Consider the following 27,491-nt stretch of genomic DNA (forward strand, 5'->3'; position numbering starts at 1 on the left):
TTTGTTTTAAACAGGGTCACTGCTGCTGGAATCAAAAATCAACCCCAACACCGCCTACCAGAAACAGCAGGTGCGTTTGAATTGAGACATGATCATATTGAGAATACTTAAGTGTTTTTAGTACTCCAATTCATAATTCTATGCTTCTAAATGTCTTGTTTAAAGATTAAGCACACATTTGTCTAATGAAACTAATGTAGTTGCTTAAACTGTTTTTAGATCCCTACTAGATGACAATGTCAGAACTTGAATTGTTAGTGCTAGAATAACACTTCCTTAATTTTCTTTTAAAGGAATATTCTGTATTCAATACAAGTTATGCCACATACTGTTGATTGAGCTTAATATTGTTTAGTCCAAAAAATAAGGTTTGATTTGTCCCTCCTTTTATAAAAAAAAAAGCTAAAATCTGGGTTACAGCGAGGCACTTAAAATGGAAAGTGAAAAGTGAAAGGACCCAATTCATAAATGTTAAAATAACCACTGTTTCAAAAGTGTAGCCACAAGGGTCAGGACAGAACCAATATGCATGTTAACATGATTTTAGTGTGATAAAATTGCTTGCTAACTTTTCTGTATTAAGTTATATCCTATTTTACAACTTAGCTGCCATAACAATCTAACGCTGTAAACCCTGTAATTCCCCAAAAATAACGATATAAACAACTTTAGAACTCAAATAGTACATGAGTTTTAACAGAATAATGAATGTAAGTGCTTTTATAAATATGTAAGCTTAACAATTCTGCATTTAAACCCTCCAAAAATTGGCCTTATTTACTTCTACTGCAAGTGCCTCACTAGCTATGTTTCCATCCAAGTTGTGAATTAAATTTATGCGAAAAACCATAATATCGCAAAAACAATGTGCGAAGAAAGCCGTGTTTCCATCCCATATATTCAAAGAACAAAATCGTCACTTCTGGAGAAATTGTAGCCACTGTGACTTTTATTAATAAAATAATAATTCATTACTCGCGGCTTAGAGCACACAGACTCTCATGTCTGCGAGTGACAGTGCATCACAGTTTTGGGAGCACTATATGTGTTTCGTTGTCGCCATGTGGGTCTTAAAAATATTTTTCAAAAGAGTCAATAAACATGCTCTTCCCCACAGTTCAAGTTTGTATTTGACTTATTTGTTTGCAAACTCTATGCAGGTTTGGGATTTTCTAGACACCGTTATTTCAGGATGAGCAGAGCAATATTTCAGTTGCGATGATTGGTCTGCTGGTTAGTCCAGTTATGAACATGTTATTCAGTCACACTCGCATTTTTTTGATTGGCATCTTGTATTCTTATTAAATTCAATAGGCGTTTATTTTGTAAACGTGTTTCCATCATAGTTTATGTGCATTTCTTCTTATTGAGCGTAAACCTTTTTTTTTAATGCGAATTTGAGATTTTATTTGCATTTTGCTGTTTACATCCAGGAGAATTTTTTTTTTAAAGGAGGGACGCGTACATTTGTGTGGTAATGAACGTTATGCCACAAATGCTTTTTGCTCTTGTATTGAACCCAGATTATTTTTTTAATCACATGTTCTTTGGGCATGTACTGATGGTGTTTTTCTTTTTTTTTTTTTTTTTCCAAGGACACATTAATAGTATGGTCTGAAGCTGAAAATTATGATCTGGCCCTCAGCTTTCAGGAAAAGGCTGGTTGTGACGAGATCTGGGAGAAAATATGTCAGGTGATTGTTGTCAATGTAATCCCACTAGTCATGACTGGTCATAATCTTGAAAAAGACATGAATACTCTGTCTTCTAAATATAATGTTGGTGGCGTACCCTATCCAGAAAGCCTAACTTTTGTTTTTGTATATCTGGATTCGTGTTCATAGGTCCAGGGAAAGGACCCATCAGTAGACATCACCCAGGAGCTGATAGATGAGTCCGAAGAGGAGCGTTTTGATGACATGTCTTCGCCTGGTCTTGAACTTCCTCCTTGTGAGCTCTCCCGACTGGAGGAGGTGGCTGAGTTGGTGGCCTCGTCTTTACCTTCTCCGCTACGGCGAGAAAAACTGGCCCTAGCTCTGGAGAATGAGGGCTACATCCGCAAGCTGCTGGAGCTATTCCGTGTGTGCGAGGACCTGGAGAACCGAGAAGGCTTGCACCACCTCTATGACATCATCAAAGGCATTTTCCTGCTCAACCGCACAGCACTCTTTGAAGTCATGTTCTCTGAAGAATGCATCATGGATGTGATCGGGTGTCTAGAGTTCGACCCGTCGCTGCCCCAACCCCGGAGGCATCGAGAGTTCCTGACCACCACAGCACGCTTTAAAGAGGTCATTCCCATTTCAGACCCAGAGCTGCGACAGAAGATTCACCAGACGTACCGGGTGCAGTACATTCAGGACATGGTGCTGCCAACCCCCTCTGTGTTCGAAGAGAACATGCTCTCCACTCTGCATTCCTTCATCTTCTTCAACAAGGTGGAGATCGTCGGCATGCTGCAGGTGGGTTTTCTAACTTGGCCACACACATATGTAAAATGCTCATTAAAGGTATGTTCCAGGTTCAATACAAGTTATGCTCAGTAGTCGACAGAATTTATGGCATTATGTTGATTACCACAAAAATAATTTAGACTCTACCCTTGTTTATTAAAAAAAGAAGCAAAAATCATGCTTACAGTAAGGCATTTACAATGGATGTGAATGGGGCCAGTTCATAAACGTTAAAACATCGACCGTTTCAAAAGTACAACAAGATGAGGGGGCCTGGGTAGCTCAGTGGTAAAATACGCTGGCTACCACCCCTGGAGTTCGCTAGTTTGAATCCCAGGGCGTGCTGAGTGACTCCAGCCAGGTCTTCTAAGCAACCAAATTGACCCGGTTGCTAGGGAGGGTAGAGTCACATGGGGTAACCTCCTCATGGTCGCTATAATGTGGTTCGTTCTCGGTGGGGCGCGTGGTGAGTTGAGCGTGGTTGCCGCGGTGGATGGCGTGAAGCCTCCACACGCGCTATGTCTCCGTGGCAGAAAAAATGAAGAAAATGTTTCAATTGTGGTGTAAATATAATTTATACAGAAGCAATATTCTGATCAATATTGTTGTTCAGGCACTTGTTTCCCTGCAAGTCATGATGCAATCATGTACCAACTTGCACCTTTGTTGTTCTTGGAAAATACCTTTAACAAATACTTAAACAGGTCATTAAAAGGATAGTTCACCCAAAAATTTTAATTCTGTCATGATTTCTCAACCTTATGTTGTTCCAAGCTCACAGAAGTGAGGAATTCAAATGAAACACAAAAGGAGATGTTAGGCACAATGTTAGTCCGTCACAATTTATTTTCATTAATATTTTTCCATACAATGAAAGTGAATGGTGATTGAGACTATCATTCTGCCTAACATCTTTTGTGGTCCATGGATGAAAGAAAGTCTTAAGGATTTGTGATACATTAGGTGTATAAGTTATAGCAGTATTTTACATTTTTAGGTCAACTATCCCTTTAAGAGTTTAACTAAATGCTCACCAGATTAAAGGCCTTTTCACACCAAAGGCGACTCAATTATGAGAGACGAACTGCCGACGAATGGCTCTTGCATATCGAAAGCGACATGAATGACCGCCGTTATCACATTCACACCTTTACAATAGGTGGTGTTAATTGACAAGCAATTTTACCCTGGTATGGCAGGTGGCACAAAGCACCTTTCAGCTGGTCTGCCCTCCGCCTATGACAGATGAAAATTTCTTCAAGTGGTGGTAGACCAATGTGAGTTTTTTTTTAATGGCCGATGCCGATATCCAGAGAACAGGGTGGCCGATACAGTGCTGATATATCACTCAATTTAATATAGTAAATAACTTAATTTACTCAATTTCACACTGAACTTTAACTTTGTAAAAAAGAATCTAAAAATTATATTGTATTTAAAATGGTAGATAGCAGTTTCTTCTGATTTCTGTTTAGTCATCAAATTTTAGTAATTTATTTGTACATGAAGAAATTAATATATTAGAAAGAAGGAAATAACAGTACTCACAGTAGTCTAGCAACCATGGAAGGCATGTCCAAGTTAGCAATCGCATTTTCTCACAAAAGACTGAATCAAACCAATTGTACATACAGTGCAAAGTGAATATGACATTTACTTATAGCGCACGTGAAGTGCTTTTACTTGAAGTTGCACTCCGTCTCGTGCGGATCCAGTGTAAGTAGCAGTCTCCTGACAGTTTTAACGGCCTGGATCGCCTGTTTGGATTGTCACGGAGTGACTGTCATGATTTGTGAATCAGAGGAACTTTTGATCTTGATCCTGAAGTTTTTGATTCAAGCTGATGGAATACACGCTTCAGAGGAAGATATTAGATGAGCGTTTGACGGGAAGAAAACGCTGGATTTTCATACATCTTTTTAAACAATATATCTACATATTTGCAGACGGTATATAATAGAAGTTTTATTGATATTTATCTTATCATTAGAAAAGTGACAGGGAACTGTTAGAATACGTGCTTCACAGTAAATATGTGAGCATTCCACAGGATGCTGGATCTGCTGAAGTTGTGTGAGGTTGGTTTATTACATCTGTTTAAATGAGATATCTGCATATTTGCAGAAGGTATATGATATAAATTTTATTGATATTTACATTTTTATCATTAGATAAGACAGTTAAAAGTTACAGGGAACTGTTGATGAGAGAGAGGGAGAATGAAACAGGTGAGCACTTTAACATTATGAGCTCAAACGCGTCTGCTGCGGCTCTGATATGCGTACCGTTTAAATGAGAGCGTTGTACACCTGTCTATTGTAGTAACACGATGGCATGTAACAACAAAACAAACCGTGACTAGTCTCAGTCGCTTCACATGCAAGCAGGCAATTCTGAGTGCCATCAAGAAACAAATCGGCCAAAGGGGAAAATGTATTGACCGTTAATTAAAAAATTCTGAATATCGGCCGATTTATTGGTCTAGGCAATATATCGGTTGACCACTATTTACAAGCAGATCCAAAAAAGAAAACTAGTTTCTCTACAAGCTGCTGCAGTGGTGAAGAGTTTGTTGTTGATTTGGCGAGAAAGAATACATTTGAGACACTTCACAAACTATTTCAGTTCACCTGCTGGACAAATTGACTGGCAGTATTATCATGTGTACACAGTCTGAGGGGTAATTAAAACAATTTGAGTGTAAAAAAATATTAACGGTTAAAACGTTATTTGAAATAAGAGTGATTATATGCCACTGCCACATGTATAAGTAAAACAATTTTTCCATCACTGCGTAATGCACATATATAATGACTGTTGTAACTGATGTTGTCAATTTGAACTATACTGATTGTATCTTATTGCATGTGTATCTAAATTTGCTCAAAACATGTTACTAACTAAACGTGACTGCGTTTAAATGCACAAGAGTCTATACAATGCAAGAAATACAACACCTCACCCAACAAAACCATCTTCAGTCTGACCCATTTTTAGATACTTTAATACTTGCCAGCGACAGCTGTTAACAACTATTAACAATTGCACAGATTTTGAGGAGACAATACCACATTTTTGATATACAAAGACATTTTCAAGATTACATGCAAAGGAAAAAATACAGCTATATGGAATACATTATGAAGCCAATCCATGTAAGATCAGATAGTATTTTTAATGGTCATGGAAGGCAGTGATGCCCCAATATAATTGACATGTTAAGAGAACCCATAGGAGAAAAAACTTTTTAAGGCATTTGATGCAAATGAAACACGCGTCCTCAATGCTGGTTAAGGATTTCCTCAGGAGTTCTTTCAGCGTTTAAAGGAATAGTTCACCCAAAAATGAAAATTCTCTCATAATTTACTCACCCTCATGCCATCCAAGGGGTGTATGACTGTCTTTCTTCAGCAGAACATAAATTAAGATTTTTAGAAGTATATTTTTTGTAAAAAAAAAAAAAAAAAGTTTTAAATATTGACCCATTTCTCACACACCTAACGTTTCGCTTCAGAAGACTAATTAATCCACTAGAGTCGAACGGATTACTTTTATGATGGCTGTATGTGCTTTTTAGAGCTACAGAAATTTGGCACCCATTCACTTGCATTTTATGGACCAACAGAGCTGAATTATTCTTCTAAAAATCTTGTGTTCTAAAGAGAAAAAAAGTCATACACATCTGGGATGGCATGAGGGTGAGTAAATTATGAGAGAATTTTACTTTGAACTAATCCTTTAATGTTGGTGGTAGGAATGCCGCGGTTTGAGTTTTTGACTGTTAGATTACCATCTGAGGAAAAAAATCACGGTTAACCAGTTTCACGATTATTTGCAAATGTTATTATTATCCAACAGCACTAATGAAAAAATGCATAACATATCACAATTGAATGTCTTATTGGACGTATTTCTGGGAAATTTGTGGATGCTAAGGGCAGCCCTACAGTAAGAACTAGTGGTGCAATGATCAGGAAATTTGAGGCCGATACCCATTTTTTATTTTTATTTTTTTAACACTAAGATTGGCCGATACTGATTTTTTTTTAAAAAAGTGCCCTTAGCCACACTTTTGCAAGTTATATTCTGCAGTTATGTTTATGTCCCACACAGTAAAATTACATAAATTGTTAATTGCTGACATTTATTTGTATTGAAAACAGTTATGAATAGTCCTGTTTTAGTAATTATTGTACTGTCTTGTGCTGTTTGCACATGTGCACTTTATGTAGTCCTGTGTTTGTCTTTAGTCTTATTTAGTTCTTTGTAGTCGCATGTAGTTCTGTGTTGTTTTTATGTGGCACCATGGACCTGGAGGAACATTGTTTTGTTTCACTGTGTACTGTACCTGCTGTAAATGGTTGAAATAACAATAAAGCCACGTGACTTGACTTGTTGTCAATATTAAAGGTCATTGTGACATACTGGCATCCAGTAAAATCCATGAGGGCATAACACACAGCAGTAGAGATGGGGGAAAAAATCGTTTCAGCGATGCATCACGATTCATACTCAAACGATTCTGAATTGATTCTCAAAAGAATCAGAATCGATTCTGAGTTCAGTTTAAATCACAGTAGAGCAGTGGCGCACGCACCAAAGGCAGATGTAGAAACAAAGACACGAGTTAAGTACATACACTAAAGTCAAGTGCATAAACACGACTGTTTGCAGACCAGCTGTATCAAACACATGACCATTTGTGCCCGAATGAAACTACGATCCCGAAATTCTTTCACAAACCCACGCACGTAGTAACGGGAGAGTTTATTCGTGATAAGCCAACAAACAACATGAAAGACGAGCTTGCACCCATTATTGCACTGATTTGCACACAACGGGGGAAAACACAGAAGAAAATAATGACGAGGCAGCAGTTCGGGAGATGTTGGTGATGTTTTCATTTAATTCTTTTTTTCCCCCGATGCCTTTCTCTACTCTTGCGTGCTCTCCATTTCATCGGCTTTTGCTTTATTGCCAGTTATTCATCAGGATAGCGCGCACACCTGATGATAAAGATTTGAATCCATCATTGCTTTTGCGACAGGGTCGTGCGATCTTCTACTCGTAGAGCAAACAGATGGAATCGTGCATACGAGACGCTTGATAAATTTCTGAAGCAACAACTGCGCTATTTAAACAGCTTTACTGTCACCTCTGCAGGTGAGGAGAGGAGAAGCTGACAGGTGCTCTCTCATAGAAGCAGATATATGCATCATCCTGGACCAGCAACTTCCAGTTGTGGTTAAAAATTAAAATGAATAGCATGGCATAGATTAATTTTAAATAATAATTAAATACTATTAAATTATTTACAATGCTTAAACAAAAATTAAAAAAAATTATATAATGAGTTGAAGTAAAAGTATTCAGTGTGTTTTGATGGAGAACCAATATTTTTTTTTTCCTGTGCTTTTAAGAGATTTTGTTATAAGGTTCTAAAGAAAGAAATTGAAAAACTGAGATACTGTTTTTAACTACAGAACCATTTATTTAATCTTGTGAATGTTCCATGTTTTGTTCACAGCTCATACTGAATGTAAAAGGCCAGTTTATGTAATGTGACTCGTTCTGATTTTTTAAAACAGCTGTTAAATAAAATAAACTGAAAACAGAAAGAAATTGAAGGACAAGATGAACCAAGAATCGTTTTATAATCAAATCGTTACCCTTTGAATTGTAATCGAATCGTGAGGCCAGTGAAGATTCACACCTCTACACGGCAGAGATACAGTTGAAGTCAAAAGTTTACATACGATTTACCCAAATATATTTAAACTCCACTGTAGGACATTTTTTGTTCTTGAGCCACTCCTATGTTGCTTTGGCCTTGTGCTTGCGATCATTGTCTTGCAGAAAGGTGAATTTCCTCCCAAGCTTCAGTTTTTTAGCGGACTGAAGCAGGTTCTCTTGCAGTATTTCCCTATATTTTGCTCCATCCATTCTTCCTTCAATTCTAACAAGATGCCCAGTCCCTGCTGATGAGAAGCATCTCCACAGCATGATGCTGCCACCACCATACTTCACTGTAGGGATGGTGTGTCTTGAGGCATAGGAAGTGTTAGGTTTGCCCCACACATAGCGCTTGGAGTTTTGGCCAAAAAGCTCTATCTTGGTCTCATCTGACCACAAAACCTTCTCTCACATCGCAGCTGCATCACTAACATGCTTTCTGGCAAACTCCAGACATGCTTTCACATGGTACTTTTTGAATAACGGCTTCTTTCTTGCTACCCTTCCATACAGGCCAGCGGTTGACTGGTGCACATTACTCCACTCCCTGCCACTGAACTTTGTAGCTCCTTCAAAGAGATTGTTGGCCTCTCTGTGGCTTCTCTCACAAGTCTCCTTTTTGTTAGAGCGCTGAGTTTTGATGGACGTCCTTTTCTTGGCAGTACTTAGGTGGTGTGGCGCAGCTTCCTGTTCCTGATTATTGATCCAACTGTGCTCACTGGGATATCCAAACATTTGGATATTATTTTGTACCTTTTCCCTAATCTAAGCATTTTTATTACTTCATCTCTAACTTCTGTGGACTGACCAATGATCCTTCAACAATGGGTTTTTTTATCCAGAAAATGTGATTTGCAGCTTTAATGGTTCACAGGTGGATGCCAGTGGTAAAGTAATTGTGTCCTTGTTAGGTCAGTTTCTTTCATCGCTGTAACCTGGCAGCTTCAACAGCAGAGGAGTTGAATACTTATGCAATCGAGAATTTTTTTTTTTTTACAAATATTTCCCAGCATAAAACCAATGTCTCCTAACAATAATTGATTAAGTTCCAGTGCTAAATATCAAACAGAATGAAATTTCAGTAATATGAGATAATTGGTCAGGGGTCTGAAAAGGTACTGTATGTATGATATATATATATATATATCACACACACACACACACACACACACACACACACACGGTGGTGCGGGACTTTTAATTATAAAGAAGCCCGAAATACGGGGGCCTGGGTAGTTCAGCGAGTAAAGATGCTGACTACCACTCCTGGAGTCGCAAGGGAGGACTTGGAGCGCATGGAGAAAAAAAGAAGCCTGAAATACACATGGGAATCTTATTTTGAAATGTCTACACTCCCAGTTGTGAACACATTGATTCGCTGAGAAAGTGACTGCTAACCTGAGCTTCTGTGTTCAAACGAGCTCTTGTCGGGTGATTCATGAAAAAGACCCGGTTCTAAAAAGTCATTTGGCCACTACTCTCTCACGCTGGGTTTACTGTTGCATGTGGTGCAGTGCGCTCATCACAACAGAACGGGTGAAAAGATGTATTCAGTAACTCACAAGATGATATCTGACAAAACTACATATGAGCGCACACAACCCAACTGTCAATGGCGACTAGATTTTGAATTATTGTCGCAATCAATTATTTTTGGTCGCATTTGCAACCATTTTAGTTGCAGTCTGGAGCCCTGTGATTGCTCAAACAGTCTCTATCGCTCCACACACTGTCTGGTTGTCACAACTCGCGTTGCATCACGTATACTCTGATTTGTATTTGCATGTTTATTTGTTGTTTAATCAGTTTTATGCCTGTTTGCAGTCTCTTTATCCTCTCCTGACTCACTGCACGGTGAGCACGAATAACTACTGTATTTACTCTAGAAAATGGGCAGCTTAATGTTCATACACGTTATTCTTACACATGTTTTAAAACAAACCGGCATATTCATTTAAATTACAGCATGTCTAAAAGTTTAAATTCGTGAATGCTTAGAATTCCCACCAACTCACCCTCCAGTGGCCACACTGTATGCTTCAAGGGCTAAGCAAGTGCTTATTCATTAGAGTAGCAGTGTATGTGTGCTGCAAAAAAGATAATCCTTGAATCTAGGCACAATTGGCTAATTGCCGATCATGGATTTAAGACTGAAATTGGTCGATTTAGATTGGTGCACCCCTAAAGAAAACTGATAAATACACGAAAAAATAAATAGAAGCTCCAATCTAACGCATGACACCGCTTATGCGCATTCCGAGCTCAGTGATGTGCTTCAATGTAACCGGAGTGCTTCAGAAGTGTAAATGTAAGATTATTGTGGGTGTGCAACATGTAGCCTAGTTCACGGCATCCAGCAGTTTTTTTTTTTCTTCTGCAACATTTTATTAAAGCAATCTTTTCTGTCAGACACCCCAACATAAAGAATTGGAACAGACTCTATAAAAATACTGTCAACAACACCTCACAAATAAACCTGTGGACTATGCATAATAATGGGAACATTGCTAACAGCAGACAGTTTAAAGTCTTATAATGACTAAAATGTACATTTATTGTTTAATGCAGTGAATATATACAAGAAATTCTTTAATGATGTCGATTTAAGATGCAACTTTTCAAAGTTTACTCTAATAGTAACTACACGCAATGCACCATGCGCTGTCTGCACGTTTAAGCATGACAAAAAGTTGCAAAAAGTTACAAAATGTTTTAATTCATCCCTTTAAAATCACCACAGCTAAAAATATTAAACTTACTAGTTTGTTGTTGTGTGACTAGTGGAGCATGCTGTCCCATTTGTAGGATGTGTATCTTTCTATGACTTCTGTCTGCATAATTTACATCCGTTGTCTTCAGTCAATCATTTAAATGCTCCCAAACAGCTGTTTTTTTGGTGGATATGAGTCTGGTAGATCGAATTCCTCTTATATTTTGGATTTTGTGTGTAGTAGCCCCAGTTTCACGTAAATTGAAAGTTCACGTTCAGTCGGTGACACCTGGCCAAGTACCACACGGACACCGTCCGTAACCATAGCAACAGCTCCAGTACCCACACACAAGGTTTTCACATTTAGGCTTACAAAATCTTATGAGTAACTCCTTTTATATTATATTCACAATATTTTCGCCACGTGTAAATAAAGCATTTCACGGTTTTTAAACGTGGATTTTAAATTCTTTTGGTTAAATTAACTGTGACATTTTTAATTGCGGTTAATAGTAAAAACTATTTTTTAATTGCAGCATCCCTAGTCGGTGGTCAAAATAGCTTTCTGTGCTTTAGCACCACCTGTTCTGCTGGTTTTGGGAACTGCAGCTTCTGACATGTGATTCACAGCTTAAATTTTTTGGTCGGGGCATTTCTTCGCCGGGCAAGGAAAAAAACATTCAACACACTCACCGCAAAAAAAAATCTTCGCTTTGTCAGCGCGTGATTCGACAGGTGTGAAGGGCTCGTTAGGAATCCATTGTTTCCGTAAAAAAATGTTAATCACGGCGAAGGTTCGCGTTTGGTATGAAAAGGCCTTAAAGTTGACAAAATGCACTGAAAATTAAGAGATGGAACAGTGAAAAAGGGGACCTTGCTGCTAAATCAGTTATGTTTATGGAAAATATATTAAATATAGATAATAGAATGATGTTTTTAATATGTATTTACATTATTTATATTATGTCAATCATTACATAGGCCTATTTATATTATTCAAAATTCAGAAAAAATACCTGTACATGTCAGATAGCGCTCTAGAGAGATGGAGATGAGCGATGCAACAGCTGCTTGAAGTGAAACGCTTAAAGCAGATAACTTCATCTTTAAACACCTGACATTCAGTGGTAAAGCAAATTTAGCTGTTTCAGTCTTTCTTGGGAAATGTGCTGTAGTACACAATATGGCCAAAGTTTGTGGACACCCCCTTCTAATTAACGAATTTGGTTACTCCATTAAATCCAGTAAAGAAAAATCTTAATGTTTTTTTATGTAATGGCTTGGGCTTTGTGTGCTACCAAATTTGTGGCAACTGTTTGGGGATAGCCCTTTTCTATTCCAGCATGACAATGCCCCTGTGAACAAAGTGATGTCCATAAAGAAATGGTTTACTGTGTCTGGCGTGGAAGAAATTGACTGGCCTGCACAAAGCCCAGACCTGAACCCCACTGATCACTTTTGGGGTGAACTGGAACAGCAACTGTAAGTCAGGCCCCATCGACCAACATCAGTTCCTTACCTCACTGATAGCCTTGTGTCTGAATGGGAGCAAATCCCTGCAGCCATGTTACTACATACAGTATAGTGGAAAGCCTTCCCAAAAGAGTGGAAGCTGTTATTACAGCAAAGGGGGAAATTGATGCCTAAGGTTTTGAAATCAAATGTTCATCAAGCACATATGGTGTCCACAAACGTTTGGCCATATAGTGTATGAGCCGCACGATGTGGTGAAGCAAAACTAGATTGCTCCAATGTCAGACATGGTACGATAGTCTGCTTAGTTGTTCATAAACAAGAGCGATAGTTTAGTTTAATTGCGTCACTTGTTTGCAAAGATTGCTTTTTATGTACCGGTAGGTGTAATAACATTTGCATGTCAAATTAACAGGTTTATACATTAAAGTTCAGCAAAAATGTGACACTGCTGCTTAGGGTTGTGCGGTATAATGTTACTAACGAAATATCGTGATACCAAAAAAGTAAAACAAACTGTAAAATATAATCTTGTTGCTAATTTTGGTACCATACTACAGTGTTGTGGTATTAGCAAAATTGTATGGAATGTGATTTTTTTTTTTTAGATAGTTGGAAACAAGTCATGGGTATGTAAGTACTTTGAATTGGACTAAACTGAAAAATGAGCTGTAATCAAACGATTGATGATCACTTGTGTGTGATGTTATTTTTTTTATGTTATTATCTGTATTATTTTTTTCAACATCTGAAGTACCTTATTTTACTGTGGATGTCCCAATGTGAATACTAAATGTGCACTTTTCAGAGAACTCAATAATATATTGAAATTATATTTGTTGCATTTGAGGGCACAATATTTTTAATTGTGTAAAATAGGCACATAATATCGGAATATCGATCGCAATCATATCGGGGCAGACTTTAAAGTATCGGCAAATATCGGATCGCAGGCCAAGAGAATCGATATAAGATCGTATCATGATGAAACATCCGATTTACACCTGATAATTTGTTTTATAGAAATCATGTTACATCTAACCATGGTAGTGAAAATACTTGGTTTTACCTGAGGTTTCCATGGTTTTGTAAAAAAAAAATACTGGTCAATTCTATAGGGGAAAATGGAAAATAGAATCAAGGGTGTTAAAGCCTGGATCTTTGTGAATTATGTATATAGCTAGTTTTTCTTCTGTGTAAAATATGTTCTCTTTTAATGCCCTCTGATTGTAGAAAAATCTAACTGGTTTTGTTGCTTTCAAGTTTCCATGAGATGACTAAACATGTATCAAAAAGATCCTGATGAAAGGAGACCCAATTCAGTTGCACTTTCAGAATAATTTACCCTATCTAAATTAAGTGTTAACTTACTACATTTTAAGATGCTACAGATAACCTTATAGCCAGTAAATTTACATCTGCATACCAACTCAAAATCAATGCCTTATCATCCAATGAGCATTTCAGTGGGGCAAAATATGCAATATTATTGGTAATTGCACTTATTTATGTAATATAAATTTATTTTATTATTAGTTTCTGTCATAAAATTTGTAATTTTTTAGACTGCAAACCCCCACCCCTCACCAGTGCTTGCAAATGAGTTGCTGGTGCCATCGCTCTCAAAAGTTAGTCTGGAGCGCTGAATTTTATGTGGTAATCAACATTATGCCACAAATGCTGTTGATTGAGCTTAACTTGTATTGAACTCAGAACATTCCTTTTAAGAGCTGTACTGGGATAAAGAAGATATAGACCCCGTTTACACCTGGTATTAAGATGCTTCTCGGGTGATTCGATCTCATGTGATCAGGTGAGACACATCTCTGTTTACACCTAGTCGCTTAAATGCATCTCCTGTGACTACTTGTGTAATCAGATTTGGAGGGGAGGGTCTCTGTTTCATGACGACATCAATCACTATGTCTTGTGTGTTACTGCATGATAATGCACCTCAACAAAGTAAGAGAAAGCATGAAAAAAAGGGCGTGCTATTTCTCCCAGATGCAGCTGAAATTTAATCTACGCACAAAAGCAATATTTCAAGTTGTATCCTTATTTTAGTGGATTAGTTGTATTAACCTGAGCTGCAGATGTTCATGCTTCTCATCTGTGTCTCTGCATGTTGATATCAGACATACTGAAGATGATCTATGAAGTTCTCACCCTTGTGTATATATCCACTTTTTAATTTTTCTGATCGGACGGTTATTACCTTTTAAACCACTCATAACCAGCAAAGTTTAAACTCTTGTTTTAGTGCAGCGGTGATTGGCAGATGAGGGTTGCGCTTTGCTGCTGCCGGGACGCATTCAGGACGGATAGTGTTTACACATCAAATGTGATGCGTTCAGATGTGTTTTTGACCACATACATATGTGGTTTTCCAATCACGTTTAGACTAGTGCCGATATTAGCCTTTCACCGATATATCGGTATCGCCGTATATGTTTACCAATATGCGCAGGTATGAAAATATTTTTTCAGAACATATAATGCAGAAAACAATGCTTTAGAATTGGTGTCATAACGTAGTTTGTCCAGCAGAGTGCGCTCCAACTCCATTGTTTACAGAGCTGACTCTGAGCTGACGGTGGCTCTCCAGACAGGGCGGAGTTAAGCGGTGCGGTGTTAAGCGGTGTGTTCTCGGTAAGTTGCTAACTAGTTTGTGAAATACATACTGAAAAGTTAATAAACAATGACCCCATCATTTTCCCTTTTCAATATAACTAGTATAATGTTAACCCTGTCCCTGACAACCATGTCACTCATGTTTATCACATCTGTTTGCTGTGTTAGCAAGCTATAATTTTTTAGTGCAGTAAGTAATGTAGCAGATTGAAAGGTAACCATCAGAGCATCTTTTTGCAGCTCAGCAGACAACAGTGCGGTGGTGGATTGTGCCTGTTGAGTGTTGTTTTCACGCTACGTTGTTGCCTAGTTGGTGAGATGCAATGCTGGAAAGTAAATAAACAACGTCCATCTTTTACTCTCCATGACAACGAGCTTAAAGCTAACTAGCTAACCAAGTAGCTATTTTAATTGCTTGTCAGCTGAGTGGAAGCTAATGTGTAAACATGTATTCACCCAACTGTTTTGTTCAGGATTCACAGTTTGTTACCCCCTTCAACCGAACAATTTCAGTTGTTGCATTTATAAAATGTAATATTTAAGTCTGGTTTTCTACTGTTGAAAGTTTCCCCTGAAATTGTATAGCAGAATATGGTGTAACACTGCTGCAGTATTAATATAGTCAGCATTTGACTGATACTAAACAGTACTGATGTTTATTTAGCTATTTATTTTATTTTTATTTATTCTTTATTTTAATGGCCAGCATTTGACTGATAGTAAACAGTACTGATATTTATTTAGCTATTTATTTCATTTTTATTTATTTTAATGGTCAGTAATTGACTGATACTAAACATACAGTACTGATTTTTATTTAGCTATTTATTGTATTATTCATTCTTTATTTAAATGGCCAGCAATTGACTTATACTAAACAGTACTGATGTTTATTTAGCTATGTATTGTATTTTTATTTATTCTTTATTTTAATGTTCAGCAGTTGACTTATACTAAACAGTACTGATGTTTATTTAGCTATTTATTGTATTTGTATTGATTCTTTGTTAATGGTCAGCCATTGACTGATACTAAACATACAGTACTGATGTTTATTAAGCTATTTGTTGTATTTTTAATTATTCTTTATTTTCTCAGTGTTCATTTCTACAATTAGTTGACAATAATAATGTCAAATGTTCTTTAAAAAAAAAATGTTTAAGAAAGCAGCCTTCTGAGTACCTTTGCATAGTTGTATCGGTGCAAAATCGGTGAACAGTTCACATAGAAAAGGTCTATTTTCATTCCAGCTCAAAAATTAACTATATCCACCACTCTGTCGGTAATCTGTGAATTTTCCCCCTCTAAAATTGGTATCGGTCTCAAAAATCCCATATCGGTCGGGCTCTAGTTTAGACCTGTATTTAGCTTTGACCACATGTGATCCGATCACCAAAAATACATGTTATTACCAGGTGGAAACGGGGTCATAGATTAACACTTAATGCATAGAAGCAGCCTTCTCACTTTACATCTCACAGGTAACAACATGCACTAGACAGACTCATTATGTGCCTTCTCAACAATTAACACACCAGCAAGTTCCTTCTCAACAACTTGAATGCATCCTCTACAGAGGATCCTGTTTGCAGAAGATACAGTGAATAAGCTTACATGTTCAAATGTTTGTGTTGCTACTAACATTTCCCTTTTTTCCATTACCCAAGACCATCTCATTGGTCTCAATGGGATGTTCATGGTGGGGTTAACTTTGGTTCCCTTTTGTAAAGGTCATAGAGAAGTCTTTATTGCTTCCACACCAAAAGCTCTGCAGATGTAGACAATACATTTGCATCTGAAGCTCTTTGGGTTTTATTTAAGTTAACAGCTTTATTGCTTTAGTGATTGGATCAGAAACATTTTTGTTGTTGTAATTATTCTGGTTCATTAATGCTTCACACAGGTTGCATAATGCTCGTCTGCACAAATTTGTGAACATAGGAGTTTTTGAAGGATACTTTTATCACCTCACCTAATATGAAGCAGGCATCCTAATTGACCTTTTCACCATTTTGTTAAAGAGCTTTTTTTTACAGTATGGCATCCAAGGTGTTGGTTTTATTTTTAATTTAACATCAATTTGTGGCTAGATTTTTGGATATATTCATGGATTTATGTATGTGCTTCACACCTATGCCTATATGAAGTCCTTACAGTGGAACTGTTTGATACAGGGACTGGAATTAGGGGAGGGGGCTTGTTTCCATGGAAACAGCACCATCATGTTCTTTAGAGCCATATCATATGATGTCACAAATGCTTTGCAGGCAGGCTGGATGATCGTTCTCCTTCATAGACTCAAACCTTGTTACAATTTCAATATGGTGGTTTTGTCCTTGTAAATACATGTACATATAAAGAACTGTAGTGTGCTAAAATATCACGTTGTTTTCTGATGAGCCTAGATGTTAAATAAACAACAAACCATAGAGCTGTTTTTTAGGGGATAGACTGATCAATTACTTTCCCATGACAAAGTGATGTCAAACAATATCTGGTTCCTCATTTTTTTAAGTGTAATATTTTATATACATGAAAAGGTGGTACAGTAGCAGTGCCATGACAAACCTTGCTGCAACATGCATTGATCAAAAATACAGCACCAGTCACCCTCTAATTCAGCTTGAGATCAAGATTTTAGGCTCTCTGTCTCTGATTCCACTTTAGAGTGGACCCAAAATAACATTAGAAAAATATATATTTACAACCATAAATTTAGGGCGGCGCAATTAATCGAAATAAAAGCGAAATCACAATATGACCCAGTGCGAACTGCGAGGGCTGTGATTGAATTAATTAAATAGTCTGAACGTGCTGCTAGCTGTGCTGCACTTATGTGTGCAGCTGTTTTATCTGTAGTGTGTGGGCCTAGTGCTTTCTTAAATGCATGTAAATTAGGTCAGTGTATTACACATGCTTTTCAGTGGTTTCACAGCGGTTATGTGCTCGATACACACATTCCGTCTATCTGGTGCCCTGACAGATGTGCTCTGAGTACTGTTCGGTGTGCTAATGTGCGCTGAGCGTGTTATATTTAAAGCACTCCAGTTACACAAATTGCACATTTGCGTAATTTCACATACCTTGATATTTGACTGCTACCATTTACTATACAAATTTAAAATAGCCCTATGACAGTGTGTTTTTGTGGACAGCAAGGCATTAAAAGGTTGGTGTCCAGTCTCCACTACAAAATAAAAGCTTCCGCCAAAATAAGGGCTTGAGGGTTTAACCGGACTGCATAGCAATGCCACGAGCAAGTTAAGAAATGAATAAAGAAATAAATTACTATTGAATAATAATGGTAAATTATTATTATTGTTTTTACTATACAATAAAATATTTCTATAATAATTTCTTAACATTATTATTTTATATTGCAATAATACATCGATCAGTCACAACATTAAAACCACCTGCCTAATATCGTGTAGGTCCCCCTCAAGCCGCAACAGCTCTGACCCGTCGAGGCATGGACTCCACAAGACCTCTGAAGGTGTCCTTTGGTATCTGGCACCAAGACGTTAGCAGCAGATCCTTTAAGTCCTGTAAATTGAGAGGTGGGGCCTCCATGGATCGGACTTGTTGGTCCAGCACATCCCATAGATGCTCAGTCGGATTGAGATCTGGGGAATTTTGAGGCCAGGTCAACACCTTGAACACTTTGTCATGTTCCTCAAACCATTCCTGAAATTTTTTTGTGGTGTGGCAGGGTGTGTTATCCTGCTGAAAGAAGCCACTGCCATCAGGGAATACTGTTGCCATGAAGGGGTGTACGTGGTCTGCAACAATCTTTAGGTAGGTGGTACGTGTCAAAGTAACATCCACACGAATACCAGAACCCAAGGTTTCCTAGCAGAACATTGCCCAGGGCATCACACTGCCTCCTGGCCTGCCTTCTTCCCATGGTGCATTCTGCTGCCATCTCTTCTACATGTAAATGTTGCAAACGCACCCGGCCATCCATATGATCTAAAAGAAAACATTATTCGTCATACTAGGCCACCTTCATCCATTGCTCTATGGTCCAGTTCTGATGCTCGCATGCCCATTGTAGGCGCTTTCGGCGGTGGACAGAGGTCAGCATGGGCACTCTGACTGGTCTGCAGCTACGCAGCCCCATACACAGCATGCTGCGATGCACTGTGTGTTCTAACACCTTTCTATCATGGCCAACATTAATTTTTTCAGCAATTTGTGCTACAGTAGCTCTTCTGTGGGATCGGACCAGATGGGCTAGCCTTCGCTCCCCACACGCATCAATGAGCCTTGGGCGCCCATAGCCCTGTCGCCAGTTCACCAGTTGTCCTTCCTTGGACCACTTTTCTTACAAGACCTGCCATTTTGGAAATGCTCTGACCCAGTCGTCTAGCCATCACAATTTGGCCCTTGTCAAAGTCGCTTAGATCCTTACTCTTGCCCATTTTTCCTGCTTCCAACACATGATATTCAAGAACTGACTGTTCAGTTGCTGCCTAATATATCCCACCCCTTGACAGGTGCCATTGTAACGAGATAATAAATGTTATTCACTTCACCTGTCAGTGGTTTTAATGTTGTGGCTGATATTTAACTGGGTTTAAAAAATATATATAATGATAAAATATGGATCTACTGTAGCAAATCTACCTGGGCAATAAAACTATTTTTATGTTTGCAATCCACACCGTACTCTGAAAGGTGCATCATGCAGCAGAGAGGTGGACTCCATTGAAAATGTCATTCTCAGAAAGGGAAGATTGTTTACTGTTGAGTACTGGCTGAAAAATAAATATTTCAACACTAATGTGCTTTTTGCCTGCTCTCATTGCACCATAATGTGTTTATATATACAGTTGAAGTCAGAAGTTTACATACACCTTAGCCAAATATATTTAAACTCAGTTTTTAACAATTCCTGACATTTAATCATAGAACACATTCCCTGTCTTAGGTCAGTTAGGATCACTACTTTATTTTAGAATGTGAAATGTCAGAATAATAGTAGAGAGAATGATTTATTTCAGCTTTTATTTCTTTCATCACCTGACCCACTGGGAATAAGTTTACATACAATTTGTTAGCATTTGGTAGCATTGTCTTTAAATTGTTTAACTTGGGTCAAACCTTTTGGGTAGCCTTCCACAAGCTTCTCACAATATGTTGCTGGAATTTTGGCCCATTCCTCCAGACAGAACTGGTGTATCTGAGTCAGGTTTGTAGGCCTCCTTGCTCGCACACGCTTTTTCAGTTCTGCCCACAAATATTCTATTGGATTGAGGTCAGGGCTTTGAGATGGCCACTCCAATACCTCAACTTTGTTGTCCTTGAGCCGTTTTGCCACAACTTTGGAGGTATGCTTGGGGTCATTGTCCATTTGGAAGACCCATTTGCGACCAAGCTTTAACTTCATGGCTGATGTCTTGATGTTGCTTCAGTATATCCACATAAATTTCCTTTCTCATGATGCCATCTATTTTGTGAAGTGCACCAGTCCCTCCTGCAGCAAAGCACCCCCACAACATGATGCTGCCACCCCCATGCTTCACTGTTGGGATGGTGTTCTTCGGCTTGCAAGCTTAACCCTTTTTCCTCCAAACATAACGGTGGTCCTTATGGCCAAAATGTAAAATTTTTGTTTCATCAGACCAAAGGACATTTCTCCAAAAAGTAAGAACTTTGTCCCCATATACACTTGCAAAACTGTAGTCTGGCTTTTTTTTTTATGGCAGTTTTGGAGCAGTGGCTTCTTCCTTGCTGAGCAGCCTTTCAGGCTATGATGATATAGGACTCGTTTTACTATGGATATAGATACTTGTCTACCTGTTTCCTCCAGCATATTCACAAGGTCCTTTGCTGCTGTTCTAGGATTGATTTGCACTTTTCGCACCAAACTACATTCATCTGTAGGAGACTGCGTGATGGCTGCGTGATCCCATGGTGCTTATACTTGCATACTGTTGTTTGTACAGATTGAACCTTCAGGCATTTGGAAATTTCTCTCCAGGATGAACCAGATTTGTGGATGTCCACAATTTTTTTCTGAGGTCTTGGCTAATTTCTTTTGATTTTCCCATGATGTCAAGCAAAGAGTCACTGAGTTTGAAGGTAGGCCTTAAAATACATCCACAGGTACATCTCCAATTCAGTACACCTACTATCAGAAGCTAATTGTCTAAAGGCTTGACATCATGTTCTGGAATTTTCCAAGCTGCTTAAAGGCAGTTAACTTGGTGTATGTAAACGTCTGACCCACTGGAATTGTGATGTAGTCAATTAAAAGTGAAACAATCTGTCTGTAAAGAATTGTTGGATAAATTACTTGTCATGCACAAAGTAGATGTCCTAAACGACTTACCAAAACTATAGTTTGCTAATATTAAATCTGTGGTGTGGTTAAAAAATGAGTTTTAATGACTTGAACCTAAGTGTATGTAAACTTCTGACTTCAACTATATATATATATATATATATATTTTAGGGATGGGCACGAGTACTCGGGTACTCGGACGTGGCAGCAATGATCGATCATGAAAACGATGATCGATGTGATCACGCATGATGTGACTTTTCACTTAATTTGAAATTCTATGACAATTACCTGACAACTAAACGCAAACGTGTCAAAGAGGGAGCTTACTTTTAATTATGAGATTGATTACGTTGTGGTTTTGAGGGGTACATTGATTATCAGGGATGTCTCATAGCAATCAAACTGATATACGATGCTGCAATGCTATCGTTACGATAATCAAAACAGTGTAATTAACCGTGTTTTGAACACCTGTCTCTGCAAAACATTTGCTAAACACGTTTTATTATTATTTAATGTAAGAACTTTGACTCGTTAATGGATATTATTCAGTAAAAGTAAATGTTTGTTACTGACTGTAAACCTCCCTGCCCTAAGTGACGTAATGCACACCTACATCATGACAAAATGGGAGTTGAAGGTTTCTGCACCAGTTTCCAAGTTAGAAGTCCAACATAAAGTGTCATTCCATTGCAATTTACCCAGTTGAAAGGTGGAAATTCAGACTCTCCAAATTGAATGGAACGCTTCATGAATTATAACATCAACAATACGGAACATCGCGGCTTTCCCACAGGAGCGAACACTTGGACACACACACACACACACACACACACACACACACACACACCAGGCGCGTGTGGCAGTGGACTCAACGCATATGCAGCAGGCGAGTGATTCAAACAGCTTGACAGAGTGCAGCTAAATGGAACAGAATGCACCGTCTTCAAAACTGAAAACGATTTGAAAATAGACTGCTCAGACAGTCAAGAAAAAAACTGGTGCGTGCTTACAAAGATTGCTATGGTAACCTGAAGGAAGAACAGACAGACGCGCGTTGTGCCCATTCTTTCATTTGGGCAGCGAACCTTCGCATAATGACAAAATATGATGCATTATGTTTTGATTATGCAATCGTTTGTACATTTTGTAACAGATTATTTTATAACAGCCTATAAAAATTAATAGACGATACACTGGAACAAGATGCAATTCAGCAGCCAAAGACGTTTGTCAGACATGTTATTATATATACAGTTATGTACATGTCAGTGCCCCTCAAGTACTCGAGTAAGTAGTCCGAGTACTTGAGTAGACAAAATTACCAAAATGCCCATCCCTAATACGTGTGTGTGTGTGTGTGTGTGTGTGTGTGTGTGTGTGTGTGTGTGTGTGTGTGTGTGTATGTATGTATGTATATAAAGGGTGTAACGGTTCAAAATTCTTACGGTTCAATTTGTATCACAGTTTCAGGGACACAGTTTCGGTATGGTTCGGTATTTGCAATGTACAGGAAAAAAATATTATTAAATATTACTGCCAAATCCAAAGTAAGGATACTCTATTTGGTAACAAACACTTCAACAGGTTTGCCCTTGATTAAAAATCATTGTTTTACAGTAACCATAGTTTAACTAGTATTTGTAGTAAAAACATAGAAGCCACAAAATCAACATGGTTACAGACATGTTTACAATATATATTATAATCATGGATACTATATGGAAACTACAGTATTACTGTTATTATATTAACCATGGTTAATTGTATCAAAACCATGATTTCTGCAAAGAAAACCATGGTGACAGCAGTCATGATTACTATAGTAAAACCATGGTTAATTTTCACTAAGTTTCTTAAACTAAACCCTTTTCTCTAATTAATAAATCAACATTTTAACTTAATACCTGCACTATTACGCTACATGCATTGACATAAAATACCTTTCAAACTCTACTGCACATATATTCAATATTCGGAAGCTGTACATCATTATAGAAGGAACTTTGATATTAAAATGGACACGAGGGCTGTTGTGATGCAGCTTGAGTGTTTTAATCATACGTGGAAGTCGCACATCTTCGTCAGCGCAGTAGGGAAACATATCGTTGGCAATGAAGACCCCAGTCGCTTTAGTTATCGTTTTATGCTTGTCTGAATCAGCACTGAGTGGTTGCTTAAAAATGAAAGGGAGTGTGTGCAGTTTGGCTCTTCTGTGGCTCTATGCGTGTCCGGGCTATCTTTCCCCGGTGATTTCGGTGTAAATTATCATATGTCGATGTATTAAAAGGTAAACGGCACTCATGACGAGCAATGTGTGAAAACGGTGCTTGTTTTGTAAACATTTTTTGACCATCTCTGTTGTAATTGACTGCAAAAAGAAAATGTCTTCAGACAGGAGACCTGAATAACGCAGGGGGCTTCTCTATCAGCGGCTCGTTTTCTCCATTTTCAACTACATACAACCCTTGCAGAACAGTGCCATCAAGTTGACCCACGTGAAACAACAGGTGGAACGTATCCATTTACAGATCCATTCAGGTGCATTAGCGGAGGTTGTAACTGTGCGTGTCTATTTGACGCTTTTTCTCACAAAACCTTGTGCTCCATATGCGTCAATAAACTTGAGGTGAACTGCGGTGCCAATGCTTCCTCAATTGTGGGCAGTGAACCGTACAATTCCTTTTTTTTACAGAGAACCGTTACACCCCTAAAATTATTTATATATATATATATATATATATATATATATCTCAAATAATTGTTGCTCTCAAGTCTTCGTAATTTACTACACGTTGTTAAAGGGTTTGGTGTATCTGTGTAGAGCTTTTTTCACTTCTGAGGACTAAACTCATCAGATAATAGCTGCTGCCATCTCATCAGATTCCTGTATCCTGTGCACAAATACACCCTGCTATTTCGAGAGCAATTTGTTTTCAGATTTAAACAGAAGTGTGTGTTTTTTTTAATTTTTATTATATCAAGGTTTGTTTGATAGTTTATCCAGAGCACACTATTTCTGATTATTCTCTTGGGTCTGTTGTTTTCAGGACGATGAGAAGTTTTTGACTGAGCTCTTTGCACAGCTAACTGATGAAGCCACAGATGATGACAAACGGCATGAATTGGTAAGATAACTTTAGTAGTATTAGATGCAATAACTGAACAATGGATACAAGCTACATTTCCCATTGCTGTCACGATACTGATACTGTCATCATATCATATCCAGGTAAATTTCCTCAAAGAGTTTTGTGCATTCTCCCAAACGTTACAACCACAAAACAGAGATGCTTTCTTCAAAACGCTTTCCAACATGGGAATCCTGCCAGCGCTGGAAGTTATTCTTGTAAGAGATCTTTGCTATTCCAAAGAGATTTACTGTCAAACCCTAGCTGAACAGGCTTATGCTTCGTTGTGAACCTTAGTTCGGTTGTTCCTTTTTTTCTTTCTATACCTTAACATCTGAAATCCACTCTTATGCCCTTTCTTATTGTACATCTAAAATTGTTACACTATGTAGAGAACAGGTTCTGCAACATCTGAAACTTTCTCTTACTAGCCCAAACTTTCCTCTCAATGAAAATCTTATTTTAAACTTGCACTTTTTCTCTGTGTTTACTAACGTGTGTATGTGTTTTGTGTGAAAGGGCATGGACGATGTGCATGTGCGTGGAGCGGCCACTGATATCTTTTCCTACCTGGTGGAGTACAATCCCTCCATGGTGCGAGAGTTTGTTATGCAGGAGTCTCAACAGAACGATGAAGTAAGTGACACACACACCCACTGACCCATGTGATCTTGCTGAAAGAGCCGTTTGCTGTTAGCCATGCCTGTCGCCCTCAATACTTCTCTCTCTTTATGAACAGGACATTCTGTTGATAAATCTGATCATTGAGCATATGATCTGTGACACGGATCCAGAGTTGGGTGGTGCTGTACAGTTAATGGGGTTACTGCGGACACTAGTGGACCCAGAGAACATGCTGGCAACTGCTAATGTGAGACTTAGTTTAACATAAATGTATAATCAGGGTTCCCACTGTCATGGAAAAACTGCCAATGTTGAGGAATTTCGCCTGAAAAAATTATGGAAAATTATGCTTTGAAATATTGGATGCACTAAATATTGCTCGTGTAGTAAAAATTGCTAACAAGCCATAGCGATGTCTGATTTGTGAGTGATGTCATGGCTCGCACTATGTTGTTGAGTGCAGCGAGCTCATTATAAACAAAGGATGCAAAGTGGTGGAAATATACTGGAACATGTAATTCAATAAGTCACAACTAGGGATGCCGCGATTATACGGTTTTACTATTAACCGCTATTAAAAATGTCAGTTAATTTAACTGGAAGAATTCAAATTTACGGTTAAAAACAGTGAAATGTTTAATTTACATGTGACAAAAAAAAAAAAAACATATATATATATATACACACACACATACACACATATATATATATATATATATATATATATATATATATATATATATATATATATATATATATATATATAGTATAAAAGTTTTCGTAAGATTTTGTAAGTCTAAATGTGGGTAGTGGAGCTGTTGCTATGGTTACGGACGGTGTCTGCATGGCGCTTAGCCAGGTGTCGTGGACTGAACATGAACTTTCAATTCATGTTAAACTGGGGCTACATACGAACTCCAAAATATAACTGAGGAATTCGATCTGTTAGACTCCTATCTGAACACGACGGATGTAAACATGCTGACAGAAGTCATAGAAGGATACACATCCTTCAAATGGGACAGGATTTTCCACTAGTCATTCAACAACAAACTAGTAAGTTCAATAGTTTTTAGCTGTGGTGATTTTAAAGTGATGAATTAAAAGATGCAACTTTTTGTTATGTTTTGCATTTGAGTGTAGTTACTACAAGTGTGTCAACTTTGAGAAATTGCTTATTAAATTATCCTCATTTTTTAAAGCATTTTTTGTGTACAAATGCACTGCATTCAGCAATACATTTCAATTTTAGTCATTTTCAAACTTTAAATTGCCTGCTGTAAGCAATGTTTCCATTATGCATAGTCCACAGGTTTATTTGCGAGGTGTTGTGGACAGGTTAAAGGACAGTATTGTTCTGTTGAGTCTGTTGACGATTCTTTATAGTGGGGTGTCTGACAGACAACGGATTGCTTAAATAAACTGTTGCAGAAGAAAAACTGTTGGATGCCGTGAACGACATGTTGCGCACCTACAATAATCTTACATTACCTACAAAAATCTTAATTTTGAAGCAACCCAAAGCGCTCTGGTAACATTGAAGCACATCACTGAGCTCGGGATGCGCATAAGAGGTGTTGTGTCCTATGCTGGAGCACCTCTTATTTGTTTTGTATTTATCCGTTTTCCTATTGTAGTTCTGTGCTTGGCGTCCATATATCCCCAAGCAATACGTCCACTAACATTTTCAGTTGTTATGTGATATGACTTTTTTGCCTCAGTGCTGTAGCATAATTAATTAGCAATGATAATTAGCAAATAATTGTAAAACCAGTTAACCTGCGATTTTATTTATTTATTTTTCCTTAGGCGGTAATCTAACCATCAAAAACTCTCACAGTGGCATCCCTTAACACAAGATGATATCCGATGAAACCGCATATGAATGCACAAAAATTGTCCCCGACTGTCACCAGTGGCGACTAGATTTTAAATGAATTATATTGTCACATTTGCGTCCATTTAAGTTGCAGTCTGGAGCCCTGCTGACAGAAAGGGTCATGGAAAAGTCATGGTAATTCATTGGTCAAAAAGTGTGGGAACCCTGATTGATGTCTGAAACTTTGCACCATCTTGTCATTGTAATTTGGCAGGTTCTAGTAACTGTTAGTTTCTGCTAGATTGTAACAGTTGCAATTATTTGGTTCCCTGTAGAAAACGGAGAAGACTGAGTTCTTGAGTTTCTTCTATAAGCATTGCATGCATGTGCTCTCTGCTCCACTTCTGGCCAACACCACAGAGGAAAAACCCAGCAAAGGTAATTAAAAAAAAGTTTTTGAATGTCTGTGTGTATGGATGCATGCTTGTAGGATCTATCATGTTTTATAAATAAGTGTTTATTGTTGACAGGTTTAAAGATTATGTGCATCAGACATTTGGAATCATTTCTCAATTGACATTTGCAGACCTATTTAAGGACCGCACAACATTTTCCTCACTGTGTG

At 37.9% G+C, this 27,491-nt stretch overlaps 1 protein-coding gene across 2 annotated transcripts in view; it reads left to right on the forward strand.

Annotated features, from left to right (window-relative positions):
- The window catches only part of LOC127415924 (serine/threonine-protein phosphatase 4 regulatory subunit 3-like), a 41,531-nt gene that overhangs the window by 1,093 nt on the left and 12,947 nt on the right, over positions 1-27,491 (forward strand). For both annotated transcript variants that reach the window (XM_051654938.1, XM_051654939.1), the window contains 8 exons: positions 15-70; positions 1,596-1,694; positions 1,845-2,462; positions 24,343-24,420; positions 24,525-24,641; positions 24,943-25,059; positions 25,163-25,294; positions 27,202-27,304. In XM_051654938.1, the coding sequence (XP_051510898.1) occupies positions 15-70; positions 1,596-1,694; positions 1,845-2,462; positions 24,343-24,420; positions 24,525-24,641; positions 24,943-25,059; positions 25,163-25,294; positions 27,202-27,304 (1,320 nt within the window). The remainder of the gene's footprint in view (positions 1-14; positions 71-1,595; positions 1,695-1,844; positions 2,463-24,342; positions 24,421-24,524; positions 24,642-24,942; positions 25,060-25,162; positions 25,295-27,201; positions 27,305-27,491) is intronic.

The sequence above is a fragment of the Myxocyprinus asiaticus genome, chromosome 25 (assembly GCF_019703515.2).
Source record: "Myxocyprinus asiaticus isolate MX2 ecotype Aquarium Trade chromosome 25, UBuf_Myxa_2, whole genome shotgun sequence".
Lineage (NCBI taxonomy): Eukaryota > Metazoa > Chordata > Actinopteri > Cypriniformes > Catostomidae > Myxocyprinus > Myxocyprinus asiaticus.